A 14,622-nucleotide genomic window follows, 5' to 3' on the forward strand; every position below is an offset into this window, starting at 1 on the left:
ACAGCTCTGAACTCAGACAGGACTAATCAGGGTTTTGCACAGCCATAAATTAACCACATATTCCTTTCTGTTCAATGTAACCTTCAGGTCGTGGGGAATAGTGGAAAAGATGCTAAATCAAAAGGTATGCTTAGCCTACCAATGTAATTCAAAATTATCTTACCTGTGTGAAGGAAACTTTTTGCTTAAAGTAGAAATGATAAGGTTTTCAACAAGCTGATCTGTTTCTGTAACGAGGTCTGCTGCTGAGGATTTTGTTTGCACTCGCTTTTCAATCCTTAATGCTTCCCTGATTATCTTAGAACAAAGATAAGAGGACACAAGAACGTCACACAGGCACTCTTCTTTGCTGCAACACTGTCGCATTTACTTTTCTCCCACCTACTTTCATTTACCCTCCCTTGAAATTTACCCAGAATTATAGAATCACTTATCATAGAGTCAGACAGCATGTAAATAGGCTCTCACAAAGATGACATCCATTATTAAAGATCCCCACTCTTTTATCATTGCTGCCATGAGGCAAGAGGTACTGGAGCCTGAAAACACACATCAAGGGTCAACGCAAACACGAAGAAATCTGCAGATGCTGGAATTTCAAGCAACACACATCAAAGTTGCTGGTGAACGCAGCAGGCCAGGCAGCATCTCTAGGAAGAGGTACAGTCAACGTTTCGGGCTGAGACCCTTCGTCAGGACTAACTGAAGGAAGAGTTAGTAAGAGATTTGAAAGTGGGAGAGGGAGGGGGAGATCCAAAATGATAGGAGAAGACAGGAGGGGAGGGATGGAGAGGTGGACAGGTGATTGGCAAAGGGGATATGAGAGGATCATGGGACAGGAGGTCCAGGGAGAAAGAAAAGGGGGAAGGGGGGAAAAAGCCCAGAGGATGGGCAAGGGGTATAGTGAGAGGGACAGAGGGAGAAAAAGGAGAGAGAGAAAAAGAGTGTCTGTATATAAATAAATAACGGATTGGGTACGAGGGGGAGGTGGGGCATTAGCAGAAGTTTGAGAAGTCAATGTTCATGCCATCAGGTTGGAGGCTACCCAGATGGAATATAAGGTGTTGTTTCTCCAACCTGAGTGTGGCTTCATCTTTACAGTAGAGGAGGCCGTGGACAGACATATCAGAATGGGAATGGGACGTGGAATTAAAATGTGTGGCCACTGGGAGATCCTGCTTTCTCTGGCGGACAGAGCGTAGGTGCTCAGCAAAGCGGTCTCCCAGTCTGCGTCGGGTCTCGCCAATATATAGAAGGCCACATCGGGAGCACCGGACGCAGTATATCACCCCAGCCAACTCACAGGTGAAGTGTTGCCTCACCTGGAAGGACTGTTTGGGGCCCTGAATGGTGGTAAGGGAGGAAGTGTAAGGGCATGTGTAGCACTTGATTTGCTTACAAGGATAAGTGCCAGAAGGGAGATTGGTGGGGAGGGATGGGGGGGACGAATGCATAAGGGAGTCGCGTAGGGAGCGACCCCTGTGGAAAGCGGGGGGGGGGGGGGGAGGGAAAGATGTGCTTAGTGGTGGGATCCCATTGGAGGTGGCAGAAATTATGGAGAATTATATGTTGGACCCGGAGGCTGGTGGGGTGGTAGGTGAGGACAAGAGGAACCCTATTCCTAGTGGGGTGGCGGGAGGATGGAGTCAGAGCAGGTGTGCGTGAAATGGGGGAGATGCGTTTGAGAGCAGAGTTGATGGTGGAGGAAGGGAAGCCCCTTTATTTAAAAAAGGAAGACATCTCCCTCGTCCTGGAATGAAAAGCCTCATCTTGACAGCAGATGTGGCGGAGACGGAGGAATTGCAAGAAGGGGATGGCGTTTTTGCAAGAGACAGGGTGAGAAGAGGAATAGTCCAGATAGCTGTGAGAGTCAGTAGGCTTATAGTAGACATCAGTAGATAAGCTGTCTCCAGAGATAGAGACAGAAAGATCTAGAAAGGGGAGGGAGGTGTCGGAAATGGACCAGGTAAACTTGAGGGCACGGTGAAAGTTGGAGGCAAAGTTAATGAAGTCAACGAGCTCAGCATGTGTGCAGGAAGTGGCGCGAATGCAGTCGTCGATGTAGCGAAGGAAAAGTGGGGGACAGATACCAGAATAGGTTTGGAACATAGAAGAACATATCAAGGGTCAACAACAGCTTCTTCCCCACCGCCATTAGGTACATGAAGTAACTTGAAAATCCCTAATTCTACCTCAGACTACATTCCCCTTAACTTGCCCAAATACCATAATGCCATTTGTCATACCAATTCAGTGCAGATTGGTAATAACACAGGCACACCTCAAGGATGCATGCTTAGCCAACCACTGTACTCCCTCTACACTCATGACTACGGGCTCAGCACAGCGCAAACATCATCCATAGATTCACAGATGACACTATTCTTGTTGGTAATATCTAAAATGGCATCAAGGGTGTGTGAGGGGGGCGAGGGGGAGGGGGAGAGAGATCGGCTGGTTGAGTGGAGTTGCAACAACACCCTCACATTCAACACTTCCAAGACCACGGAATTTATTGTGGACTTCAGGAAAGGGAAGTCACAAGAACAAGCACTAATCCCCATTGACGGGCCAGCGGTGGAAAGGATGAGCAGCTTCAAGTTCTTGAACATCCACAGCTCAGAGGATCAATCATGAGCCCAACAACATGCAATCATGAAGAAGGCTCTACTTTATTAGTAGTTTGAGGAGAATTGATATGACACCATAGACTTTTCTAAATTTCTATAGATATACACTCTGACTAGTTGCATCACAGCCTGGTGTGAAGGTTTCAATCCACTGGCTCACAAAGGCTGCAGACGGTTGTAGACTCAACCAGCTCCATCACAGGTACAACCAGCCCTTCCATCAAGGACACTTTCAAGAAGCGATGCCTCAAGAAGGCAGGGTTTATCATTAAAGACCTCACCATCCAAGACATGCCCTCTTCTCGTTACCACATTTAGGGAAGAGATACAGGAGCCTGAAAACCCACATTCAACAATTCAGAAACCACTTTTCTCCCCGTCATCAGATTTCTGAACAGTCCATGTACCCATGAACACTACATCATTCTTCCTTTTTTTTTGAACTATTTACATATTTTGTAATTGATAATTTAAATCCACTTGCTCTGTACTACTGCTGCTGCAAAACAATAAACTTCAGATCATACAAAACGATGATCGTAAACCTGATTCTATTTTGTCATGTAAATTATGTATAACTCATGTTAATGTAATTTATGTTTGTCATGTTTTTCATGGACTGTGTTTCTGCTGCAAAAACGTCATTTTCATGGCATTTATACCCTGAGTATGTATGTCCACAACATTAAACTTGAACTTTGACCCACTGGGTCTGCACTGACCATGAAACATGCATTTTACAATAATCCCATTTTATTCTTCCCACTTTACAGTTATGTTCTCACTCATTCCATCACACATCTACACACAAAAGGCAACCTACTGTTCAGAAAAGAGACCATGCCCCAGGTTTGTACAGCAATCCAGTTAATCCCACTTATTGCTCTACCAATACATCTTCAAATATTTATCCTAATTAACTTTCAGTAGTTCCAGATTACCAGTTGTGTGTGTGTGTGGGGGGGGGGGGGGGGGAGTTCCATAGACCAATCACAGAGTTTTTCCAAGAGGAAAACAATGTTTGATTGGCTCCCAAGCTTGACATTTGAAAACAGCTGATTCCAATTGGAAACATGCCAATTATTTCAAGCCAAAGTTCCAAAGAAGGAAACAGATGTGAATCAACAGACTGTCAGAAATGGTTGTCAAAGACAACAGGGCACAATCAATTATCAAAATAACAGTAATTCTTAGGTTGCTCATTACTTAAACACAACAAAATGGTTTGAGTAAAAATTTCAACCCTGCCCCTCCATGCATAACTCCATGAAAATATCTTGTCCTTCTGTGTATCATGTTAAAAATGCTTGAGGGGGCTGCTAAATGCATTTCAAGATAAATCCAACCCATTTTAATCTAAGAATCTTTTTTAAAACATGATAGCTATTAAGGGCTGCCAAGCAACATCCTTCCATAACACTCAAACGTAACTTTTTATACATGTTAGAGACTCTCTCTCCTTCTAGAACTTAATAACTGTCAGGGATCTTAAATGCAGAAATGTTTTTTTCTTCCCTAGTGACTATTTTCTCTTTCAGAGATGTGTGAGGGGATTTATTTTTGCAGCAGTGCATTAAAAATGTACATGTTTGGACACGAGAAATTTGACACCATACTGGACAGAGCAGCCTGCTTCAGAGACATTCCAACAATAAACATTCACTCTCCCCACCACTGATGCAGCAGTTTCTACTATCTACAGCATGTACTGCAGCAACTCCTTCCAAGCCCACGACCTCCACCAGCTAAAGGACAAGGTCAGTAAAAGCATGGAACTGCCACCACTTGGAATTCGCCTTCATACCATCCCAACCTGATAATATATCTCTGTCCTACACTATCAAAATCTTGGAACTCCCTCTATTACAGGATTGTGGATGTACTCACACACCAAGGACTGCAGCAGTTCAAGAAGGTAGCTCACCAACACCTTCTCAAGAGTCATACAGACGTACAGCACAGAAAGGGGCCTTTTGGCCCATGTCAAAATCATTTAAACTGCCTATGCCCAATGACCATAGCCCTCCATATCTCTACTATCCATGTACCCATACAAATTTCTCTTAAATGTTGAAATCGAGCTCACATGCATCACTTGCACTGGCAGCTCATTCCACACTCTCATGGTCCTCTGAGTGAAGAAGTTTCCCCTCATGTTCCCCCTAAACTTCTTACCTTTCACCTTTAAGCCAATGGCCTCTGGTTGTAGTCTCACCCAACCTCAGTGGAAAAAGCCTGCTTGCATTTATCCTATCTAAACCCCTCAGAATTTTGTAGACCTAATTAGGAATGAGCAAATAATTGATGGATTAGCCTGTGAAGTCCACATCTCTCAAATGCATAAAAAGTCATGCACACCTTTAATTTGTTTAATAACTATAAGGTGCCTCTGCTGTGATCCCTCCATATGTCCCTCCTCTTTCTTTACCTCTCCATTTCCTTCAATGTTTGATATTTAATTATGCCTTAATAGATCTACCTTCAGAAACTGAAGTGTTAATTTCACAAGCCTCATTGCAATTTTGCTAGTTTCAATTCATAACATTTTGCCAGGCAAAAGAATTATAAATATCAAAATCTCTCAAGGATACATTTACCTCAAAACAGATGCTGTTAATACCAGACAAATCTCGATCTTTGTATTTGCTTGTTTATCTTTCGCATGGTGCTGCAAGTGTGAACCCGATGGTGTCTGCTATTGGTTGATCTTGCATGTTTACCCTTTCAATAATTTTTGCCTGGCAAGCTGCTGACACAGGAAGCTGATAATGCCACAAAGTGAGAAACACAGCTAGTATCCCCATAGCTCCTTTTCAAGGATTGAGAAGTAAAACATGCAAGGATTTTGAAGCACATGAGCTCACAGAATGGCAACTGCACAAGAGGAACCCATTAATAGAACAGTACAGCACAGGACAAGCCCAAACATGAGAAAGTCTGCAGATGCTGGAAATCCAAAGCAACACACACAAAATGCTAGAGAAACTCAGCAGGCCAGGCAGCACCTATGGAAACCTGTACCATCACTGCCCTTATCAACTCCGGAGACCTTCCATCCTCAGCCGCTAAACTCATAATTCCCACACCCCATACTGCTCAGTTTTACCTCCTCCCCAAGATCCACAAGCCTGACTGTCCCGGTAGACCCATAGTTTCTGCCTGCTCCTGTCCCACCGAACTTGTATCTGCCTACCTGGACTCCACTTTTGTCATCCATAGTTCAGTCTCTCCCCACCTACATCCGGGATACATCTCATGCCCTCCACCTCTTCAATAACTTCCAGTTCCCCGGTCCCGAACACTTCATTTTCACTATGGATGTCCAATCCTTATACACCTCCATTCCCCATCAAGGTGGCCTCAAAGCCCTCCGCTACTTTCTGGACAATAGACCTCACCAGTTCCCCACCACAACTACCCTCCTCCGGTTGGCAGAACTGGTTCTCACACTTAATAACTTCTCTTTTGGCTCTTCCCACTTTCTTCAGACCAAGGGTGTAACTATGGGCACTCGCATGGGCCCCAGCTATGTCTGCCTCTTTGTTGGTTATGTGGAAAAGTCTGTGCTCCAAACCTATACTGGTACTGCTCCCCAACTTTTCCTTCACTACATTGACGACTACATTGGTGCTGCTTCCTGCACCCATGCTGAGCTCGTCAATTTCATTGACTTTACTTCAATCTTCCACCCAGCTCTCAAATTCACTTGGTCTATCTCGGACACTTCTCTCCCCTTTCTCGATCTCTCGGTCTCCATCTCTGGAGACAGACTGTCCACTAACATCTTCTACAAGCCCACTGACTCTCATAACTACCTCAACTATACCTCTTCCCAACCTGCCACATGCAAAAATACCATTCCCTATTCCCAGTTCCTCCGTCTCTGCCGCATCTGCTCCGAGGATGAGGCTTTCTGTTCCAGGACATCTCAAATGTCCTCTTTCTTTAAAGATTGTGGTTTCCCTTCTGCCGTCATCAATGATGCCTTCACCCGTTTCTCCTCCATTTCCTGCACTTCGGCCCTCACCCCATCTTCCCGTCACCACAATAGGGACAGAGTTCCCCTTGTCCTCACCTACCACCCCACCAGCCTCCAGATCCGGCACATTATCCTCCGCAACTTCTGCCACCTTCAACAGGACCCCACCACTAAGCACATCTTTCCCTCTCCACCCTCCGCAGGGATCAGTCCCTCCGTGACTCACTTATCCGCACGTCCATCCCCACGGATCTCCCACCTGGCACTTATCCCTGTAAGCGCAAGTGCTACACCTGTCCCTACACCTCCTCTCTTACCACCATTCAGGGCCCCAAACAGTCCTTCCAGGTGAGGCAACACTTCACTTTTGAGTCTGTTGGGGTCATCTATTGCATCCGGTGCTCCCGGTGCGGCCTCCTCTACATCGGTGAAACCCGACGCAGATTGGGGAACCGCTTCATTAAGCACCTCCACTCCATCTGCCAAAACAGACAGGATCTCCCGGTAGCCACCCACTTCAACTCTGCTTCCCATTCCCATTCGGATATGTCCATACTTGGCCTCCTCTACTGCCAGGATGAGGCCAAACTCAGGTTGGAGGAGCAACACCTCATATACCATCTAGGTAGTCTCCAGCCCCTTGGTGTGAACATAGAATTCTCCAACTTCCAGTAATTCCCTCCTCCTTCCTTCCCCTATCTCTATGTCACTCTGCCCCCTCCCCCAGCTGTCTGTCACCTCCCTCATGGTTCCGCCTCCTTCTACTACCCACTGTGTTTTCCCTATTCCTTCTTCACCTTTCCTGCCTATCACCTCCCTGCTTCCCCTCCCCCACCCCTTTATCTTTCCCCTCACCTGGAACCTACCAGCCTTCTCCTTCCCACCCCCCCCACCTTCTTTATAGGGCCTCTGCCCCTTCCCTCTACAGTCCTGACAAAGCGTTCCGGCCCGAAATGTCGACCGATCTTTTCCACGGATGCTGCCCGACTGCTGAGTTCCTCCAGCGTGTTGTGAGTGTTGCTTTAACCCCAGCATCTGCAGAGTATTTTGTGTTATCTATGGAAAACAGTAAACAGCTGATGTTTCAGGCCGTGACCCTTCATCAGTACTCTTTTCCACAGAGGCTGCCTGGCCTGCTGAGTTCCTCCAGCATTTTGTGTGTTGCTTGGATTTCCAGCATCTACAGATTTTCTCCTGTTTGTGACAGGACAAGCCTGATGGCCCACCATGCCCATGCCAATCACAAGGTCAAACTGAACTCTCTTCTTCCCACTCATAATCCATAACCCTCCATCCCCTGACTTTTCCTGTGCCTGACTCACAGCCTCTTAAATTCTCTGCTTACAGCCTATTCCAGGCACCCACTGCTTTCTGTGTGGAAAAAACTTGTCATTTTCCCCACCCCACTCCCAGAGTGTTCTGGACCTTAACCACTTACTGTGCAAAAATATTCATCTCACTTTCGATTCTTTTGCAAATCACCTTCATTCTACATGGCAGGGCAACAAATCACCATGTAGAATTACGGTCAAGTTAAGAAATAGTTAAAAGTAAAAAATGGACAGGTGTGTGCAGGCCATTTTGAGCATGGCATAAACTGGGGAAATAAAGGAACAAGGATTCATAGAAAGTATTGGAATTGTTTTCTGATCAGTTTATTGAGGAACCAACTAGGAAAAAGACTATTTTAATATTTGCAATGAAAACGGCCCCCTGCTCTATTCTTTCTGTACCTACGAATGTGTGGCTAAGCACAACTCCAACACCATTTACGAATTCCCCCATAACACCTTTATTTGCAAAATCACAGATGGTGTACAGGAGTGAGAAAGGTCAACAGATTGAGTGGTGTCATACAACAAACTTGTGCCTTTTTAAAATCACTTTTTTTAAAACTATTCCTTTCACTTTGAAGAAGCTACACACAAAAACTCTAAGGCCTCTCTCAATTCTCGTACCCTTTTCGAATCGCATTCTTTAGTATATCGTGCGTCTTTTTCTTCTTACCGAAATGAAACATGATACCCTTCTTGCCATTAAATTTCACCTGACAAGCAATAAACCTAGGGGTCCCAACCTTTTTATGCCATGGACCCTATCATTAAGCAAGGGGTCCGTGGACCCCAGTTTGAGAACCCCTGCGTCAGCCCATCCAACATGTTGCTAATTAGGAGTTTGAGGAGATTTGGTATGTCAACAAATACACTCAAAAACTTCTATAGATGTACCGTGGAGAGCATTCTGACAGACTGCATCACTGTCTGGTATGGGGGGGGGGGGGGGGAGGCTACTGCACAGGACCGAAAGAAGCTGCACAGAGTTGTAAGTTTAGTCGGCTCCATCTTGGGTACTAGCCTACAAAGTACCCAGGACATCTTCAAGGACTGGCGTCTCAGAAAGTCAGTATCCATTACTAAGGACTTCCAGCACCCAGGGCATGCCCTTTTCTCACTGTTACCATCAGGCAGGAGGTACAGAAGCCTGAAGGCACACACTCAGTGATTCAGGAACAGCTTCTTCCCCTCTGCCATCTGATTCCTAAACGGACATTGAACCTGTGAACACTACCTCATTTTTTAAATATATATTATTTCTGTTTTCTTGCACAATTTTTAATCTAATCAATATATGTATAATGTAATTGATTTTTTTTTCTTCTATATTATGTATTGCCGTTTAACTGCTGCTGCTAAGTTAATAAATTTCACGACACATGCCGGTGATAATAAATCTGATTCTGATTCTAATTCCTCCCTGACTCCCCTCAGCAATCTCAACCAGGTTATTTATCCCTTAAGTTTAGCTAGTGTTTTCAGTCCCCTCTGTTTAACAGCTTTAGCTTATGAAGATCCTCAGCTATATTTCTTTTGTTGAGACCGTGACAGCATCTTCTTCCCTGACACACTCCTTGTATCTCAACCAACCCTGCTCCCTCCATGAATACAATTCCTTTTCATTCACTGACTGGCCCCACACTCTCTCTCACAATGTTCCTCATGTTTACATGAAGTAGAACATTTCTGAATTCCTGTTTTTTGCTGCCAAGCTTTCCTCAGACCCTCTTACTGTCTTTTCTACATCTTCCCTGAACTTACTTTGACCAGCTTGGTTCTCAATCGTGTTAACAAGCTGGCACCTGTTACATGCTCCAGTTCCTTTCTCCTCCGCTACTGTCTGCACATCCATGGAACCTTGGCTTTAAATACCTTACCCTTCCCGGTCATGAGAATGTACTCAGACCACAACTTACAAGTCGAAATAAAACCTTTGGTTTATAGAGCAGTCATCCTTCCTTCATTGTTGCATGGAGCCAAATTATAGACCACCTACAGTAGGCACCTTAAAGCCCTGGAACAATATCACCAAAGATCCTTATGAACACTTCGAGGCTCAGATGGAAGGACAGACACAGAAGATGCCAACATGAACAGCATCCCCACCATGACAAAGCAACACCAACTCTGATGGAAAAATCATGCCATCCAAGTGTTCAACTCACGTCTCCCCAAACAGATCCTTCACTCTTAATCGAAGGAAGGTCAGCGAACCCTTGGTGGGCAAAGGAAACGCTTCAAAGATAAGATCAAAATCAGCCTGAAGTTCAACATGATATCTAAAATCTGGGAAGACATTGCACTGAATAGAATCATCTGGAGGAAATCTGTTCAAGAGGGAGCTGTGCTACATGTGAACAGCCTCCGCTCTGCTACAGAGAACAAGCGGTAGCTGCGAAAGGAGAGAACGAACAACCTCAGGATCCAACCACTAACCATGGCTACCACCTACTCCTGCCCATATTGCTCCAGAATATGTGGCTCCTGGATCAGCTACTACAGCATCTGAGAACCCACCAATAGACAACCCTCTAGGAGAACATCTTAATAGACTCAAGTAATCAAAAGTAAATCAGAAGTAACTCTTATTTTAAGGGCTTCCCATTTTGCCTGCCAAACATTGATTCCAACACGCAGAGGGCCAAACCTATTCTCAAAGTTCAAAGTAAATTTATTATATGTCACCATGTACTACCCTGAGATCGGTTTCTCATCCTATTGAAACTGGCCCTTCCCAATCTGATTTCTTACATATATTCTAAACTTGCCTACTCTCACAATATTGTCCCTATTTTCAAGTGTTCCCGCATTGATCATGTGGTGGTAATTCAAAGTCACAAATTAAAAACAGAGGGAAAACACCATGAAGGAAATCCAAATTAATCAATTAATCCACTCTACTGGTCACACCCCTTAAGAACTTCAATAGATAGCCTTCTCCTTACCTCACTGTATCCAAATCTTGCAAGTATACCTTACTATTTCTTCCTTATAAGGAATAAGGTATCGAGGCTCTCCTTAAATGGGCATGTATTGTTTCCTGGCGACACACACAAAATGCCGGAGGAACTCCACAGGCTGGGCAGCATCCATGGAAAAGAGCCGAGCAGAGACCGTTCAGCCTGCTGAATTCCTCTAGCATTTTGTACGTGTTGCTTGGATTTCCAACACCTGCAGATTTTCTCTTGTTTTTGAACGTTTTATTTCCAAACTCGTCCATGGGGCAGGCAGTCTTAACTGAAACTACTCTCAGACTGAAGACGTTTTTCCCCCATGATGACTCTTGCTCTTCTGACGCCCTCTAAGTGGAAGCATTTTTCTGTGCATTTACTCCGTAACATCTTCAAACCTCTGCCCTTTCTCTTCCACTCACATTTCTGTAGCCATCGCGCCTGTTCCGGAATCATAAAGTTTTCTCACCGCTACCTATTTATACTTGTTGATCAGAATTCTGCCATAAGACTTCAGTTTATTGCCTTATAGTCATTAGGGTTTCAAAGAAGAATAATTATGCAACAGATTACAGCACCGCCAATGTGATTGTAGTTCAGAACAGGCGTAGAATCCAGCACACTACGAACATGGTGCAGTCTGATCTCAAGGTCCTGATGACATTCGCCTTAGCCAATCGAGGTAACAGCAGTACACGGCATTCTTGTTAAAACAGGTACTTTAGCGTACTTCCTGTTTGAATTTTCAACAAATATGTTACAGAAACGTGGATTAAAGGGTGCTAAACATCTGAAAGCAACCTCACCAAAAATAGTTCAACCCCACAAGATTCTTCGAAATGTCAAAGACACACAGTATAACGTACGAGCGGTTCCTTTTACAAACTCCCCATCCCCCCTTCCGGCCTAGTAGATGGTTAATACAAGGCTGGTTTTCAGCAATATAATCAAACTTTTTCGTTATTATTAACCAACCGTCCGTCTAGAAAACGGAACAGAAGCCAGCTTAATTTTTTTTATAATTTCGGTTTACAAAACAGCTCCCGATGTAGAAGAAAAATAAAGCCATCCGCCACACCAGTCCCCCTCCCGCTGCAAACTAACAAGAATGTGTATGTGCCGTTGAATATAAGATTAATCTCCTGAAGTACATAGTTGGATTAAAGGCGCCTGGGCTGCCACTGCGTGAAGTGGCCCGTCTATCCGCCCACCGGAAACCCGGGACACCTGAACGCTCACCTGACCGGCCTCCAACGCCACCTCTACCGCCGCTTGGAGACACTCCTTCAGCAGCTGCTCGCTATCCTTCTCTTCCAACCCCGCCATCCCCCTGCAAGCTGACCGATCCGCTCCTCTGCTGCGCTGGACTGCGGATGGGTGGCCCGAGTCTTTCAGCACACACACCAACACTCTTCCTCTCTCTCTGCTGCACTCTAGCGTGCGTCGATGCTTAACAACAACAACCGCCGCTTATGCAGCGCCTTCTCGACAGGTACAGTATCCCCACAGCAAAGCAAATTATCCGGATATAGCACATTGGCCAACGATAAGACGGACTTTGAACCCACGATCTACCGCGTTATGAGCTGACCTTCATTTTATTGTTTACTGCTCTGCACTTTCTCTGAAGACATTATTCTGCATTGTTATTGATTTACCTTGTTCTACCTCAATGCACTGTGTAACGTTTATATAAACAGCAAGCAAGACAAGCTTTTCACTGTATCTTGGTACATTTAGCAATAATAAACCAAACCCATTATCTACTAATTCAAATCTACTAATGCCATCTGCCAGCCAAATGCCTGCTAACTGTTGTAATAGTATCTGACTCCACAACCTCCTTTAGTCGATCGTTCCATATAACCAGCACTTATGTGTGAAAAAAATTACCCTTTCTCCCATCTTATCTCAAACCTGTGCCTGTAAGCTCTACATTTCCCTGCTCTGTGAAATACAATATTCTGACTGCCTATCCTATATTTGCCCTTCATGATTTTATAAATCTCTATAAGATTACTCCTTGGTCCCCTATGCTCCAGTGAGAATAAACAGACTATCTGATCTCTCCTTGTTATTACAACCAGGCAACATTCTGGCTAATCTTCTCGAAATCAGAATCAAGTTCATTATCACTGATATATGACATGTAATTTGTTATTTTGTGGCAGCAATACATAAAATCTGTAAATTTGAAGGATAAATAAATAGAGGTAAACACAGGAGTAATAGGGGAGTTTTCATTGGCTCATAGACCATTCAGAAATCTGATGGCAAAGGGAAAGAAAGTGTTCCTAAATCTTCCGCATTTTCTTTATTGCTGTCTATGGTGTGGTTGTCAGAATTATACACAATACTCCAAATGCAATCTGAGCAATGTTTTATACAACTGCAACATGATATCCTAACTCTTAGAATTAGTGCCTCGGCCTATGAAGGCAGGCATATGAAATGCCTTCCACATTACTTTATCCACCTTTGCTGACGCATTCAGGGAGCTATGGACACACTCCAATGTTTCCCTGTGCATCAGTGCTCCTAATGTGCTATTTCCACTAAATGTCCCATCAGGATTTGGGAAATATAGAAAATTGTAGCCATTAAAGGAAATAAGGGCCAAGTATCATCCAGTGTTGACCTGACCCCAAGCCCATATGCAAATAGAGAGCTGAAGTAAAAATACTAAATGCTCAAGATGGTCAGTGGGCCAGGCAGCACCTGGAGAAACAGTAATCTGAGCTGAAGCATTAACTGTTTCTCTCTGCACAGATGCCAGCATTTCCTGTTTCTATTTCAAATTTCCAGCATCTATGGTTCTTTTTATGAACAGAAATGTCGGTATATCAATCAGATGACTTCATCAGCAGCTTATCCCCAATACAGGCTTGGCTTTGCCCTTTCTGTGATATTTCCTTCATTCCTCAACTATCGCTACACCGCATCAACTTAAAATGAACTAATTTCGTCTCTGTACCAGTTCTGACAAAATGGCTCCAACCTGAAACACTAACTCTGTTTCTGTTTCCATGTCTGGGTAACAAACCTGTTAAGCTCATTTTCAAGGACTCTTCATCTCATGTTCTTGATATTTATTGCTTATTTATAATAATTATTATTATTATTTCTCCATTCTTTTTGTATTTGCACAGCTTGTAGTCTTTTGCACACTGGTTGAGTGCCCAGTTGGTGTGGTCTTTCACTGGTTCTATTATGGTTATTGGATTTATCGAGTATGCCTGCAAAAAAAAAGAATCTCAAGGTTGTACGTGGTGTCATTTACGTACTTAAACAATATATCTACTTTGAATTTTGAACTTTGGGTGTTTTCAACATTTTTAAATTTTTATTTCAGATGTCCAGTCTCAGCAGCAGTTTTGGTCTTTAAAATAATCCGAAGATTTCTTCAAAAGAACAACACTCAAAAAGGTGGAGGAACCTAAGTGTCAGACAGCATCTATGGAGGAAAGTGAACAGTTGCCATTTCAGGCTAAGACTCTTCTTCAGTCCTTTCTAGAAAGTGGCAGCTATTTTTGTAAAGTAAACTAGAGAAGCTGAGAAGTTTGGGGAGTGAATTACAGCCTCCAACAACACAACAGTTCCCACACGTAGATCAGGTCAATTCAGGAATAGACGGGAGGCCTGGCTTGAAGAAGCACAGACATCCTAAGGAGTTTTTAAGCTGGGTGGGAGTAGATGGATAAAGAAGCACTGAAATCATGGAGGCCTTT

The 14,622-nt window shown here is 44.1% G+C and overlaps 1 protein-coding gene across 1 annotated transcript in view; it reads right to left on the bottom strand.

Moving 5' to 3' along the window:
• impa2 (inositol monophosphatase 2) overlaps nt 1-12,314 on the bottom strand; it is a 45,516-nt gene extending 33,202 nt beyond the window's left edge. The window contains exons 1-2 of the mRNA XM_072258773.1: nt 12,134-12,314; nt 164-297 (exon numbers count right to left, since the gene is read on the bottom strand). Of these exons, the coding sequence (XP_072114874.1) occupies nt 164-297; nt 12,134-12,220 (221 nt within the window). The 5' untranslated portion in view covers nt 12,221-12,314. The remainder of the gene's footprint in view (nt 1-163; nt 298-12,133) is intronic.
• Nucleotides 12,315-14,622: the final 2,308 nt, after the last annotated feature.

This window comes from Mobula birostris, chromosome 1 (assembly GCF_030028105.1).
Source record: "Mobula birostris isolate sMobBir1 chromosome 1, sMobBir1.hap1, whole genome shotgun sequence".
NCBI lineage: Eukaryota > Metazoa > Chordata > Chondrichthyes > Myliobatiformes > Myliobatidae > Mobula > Mobula birostris.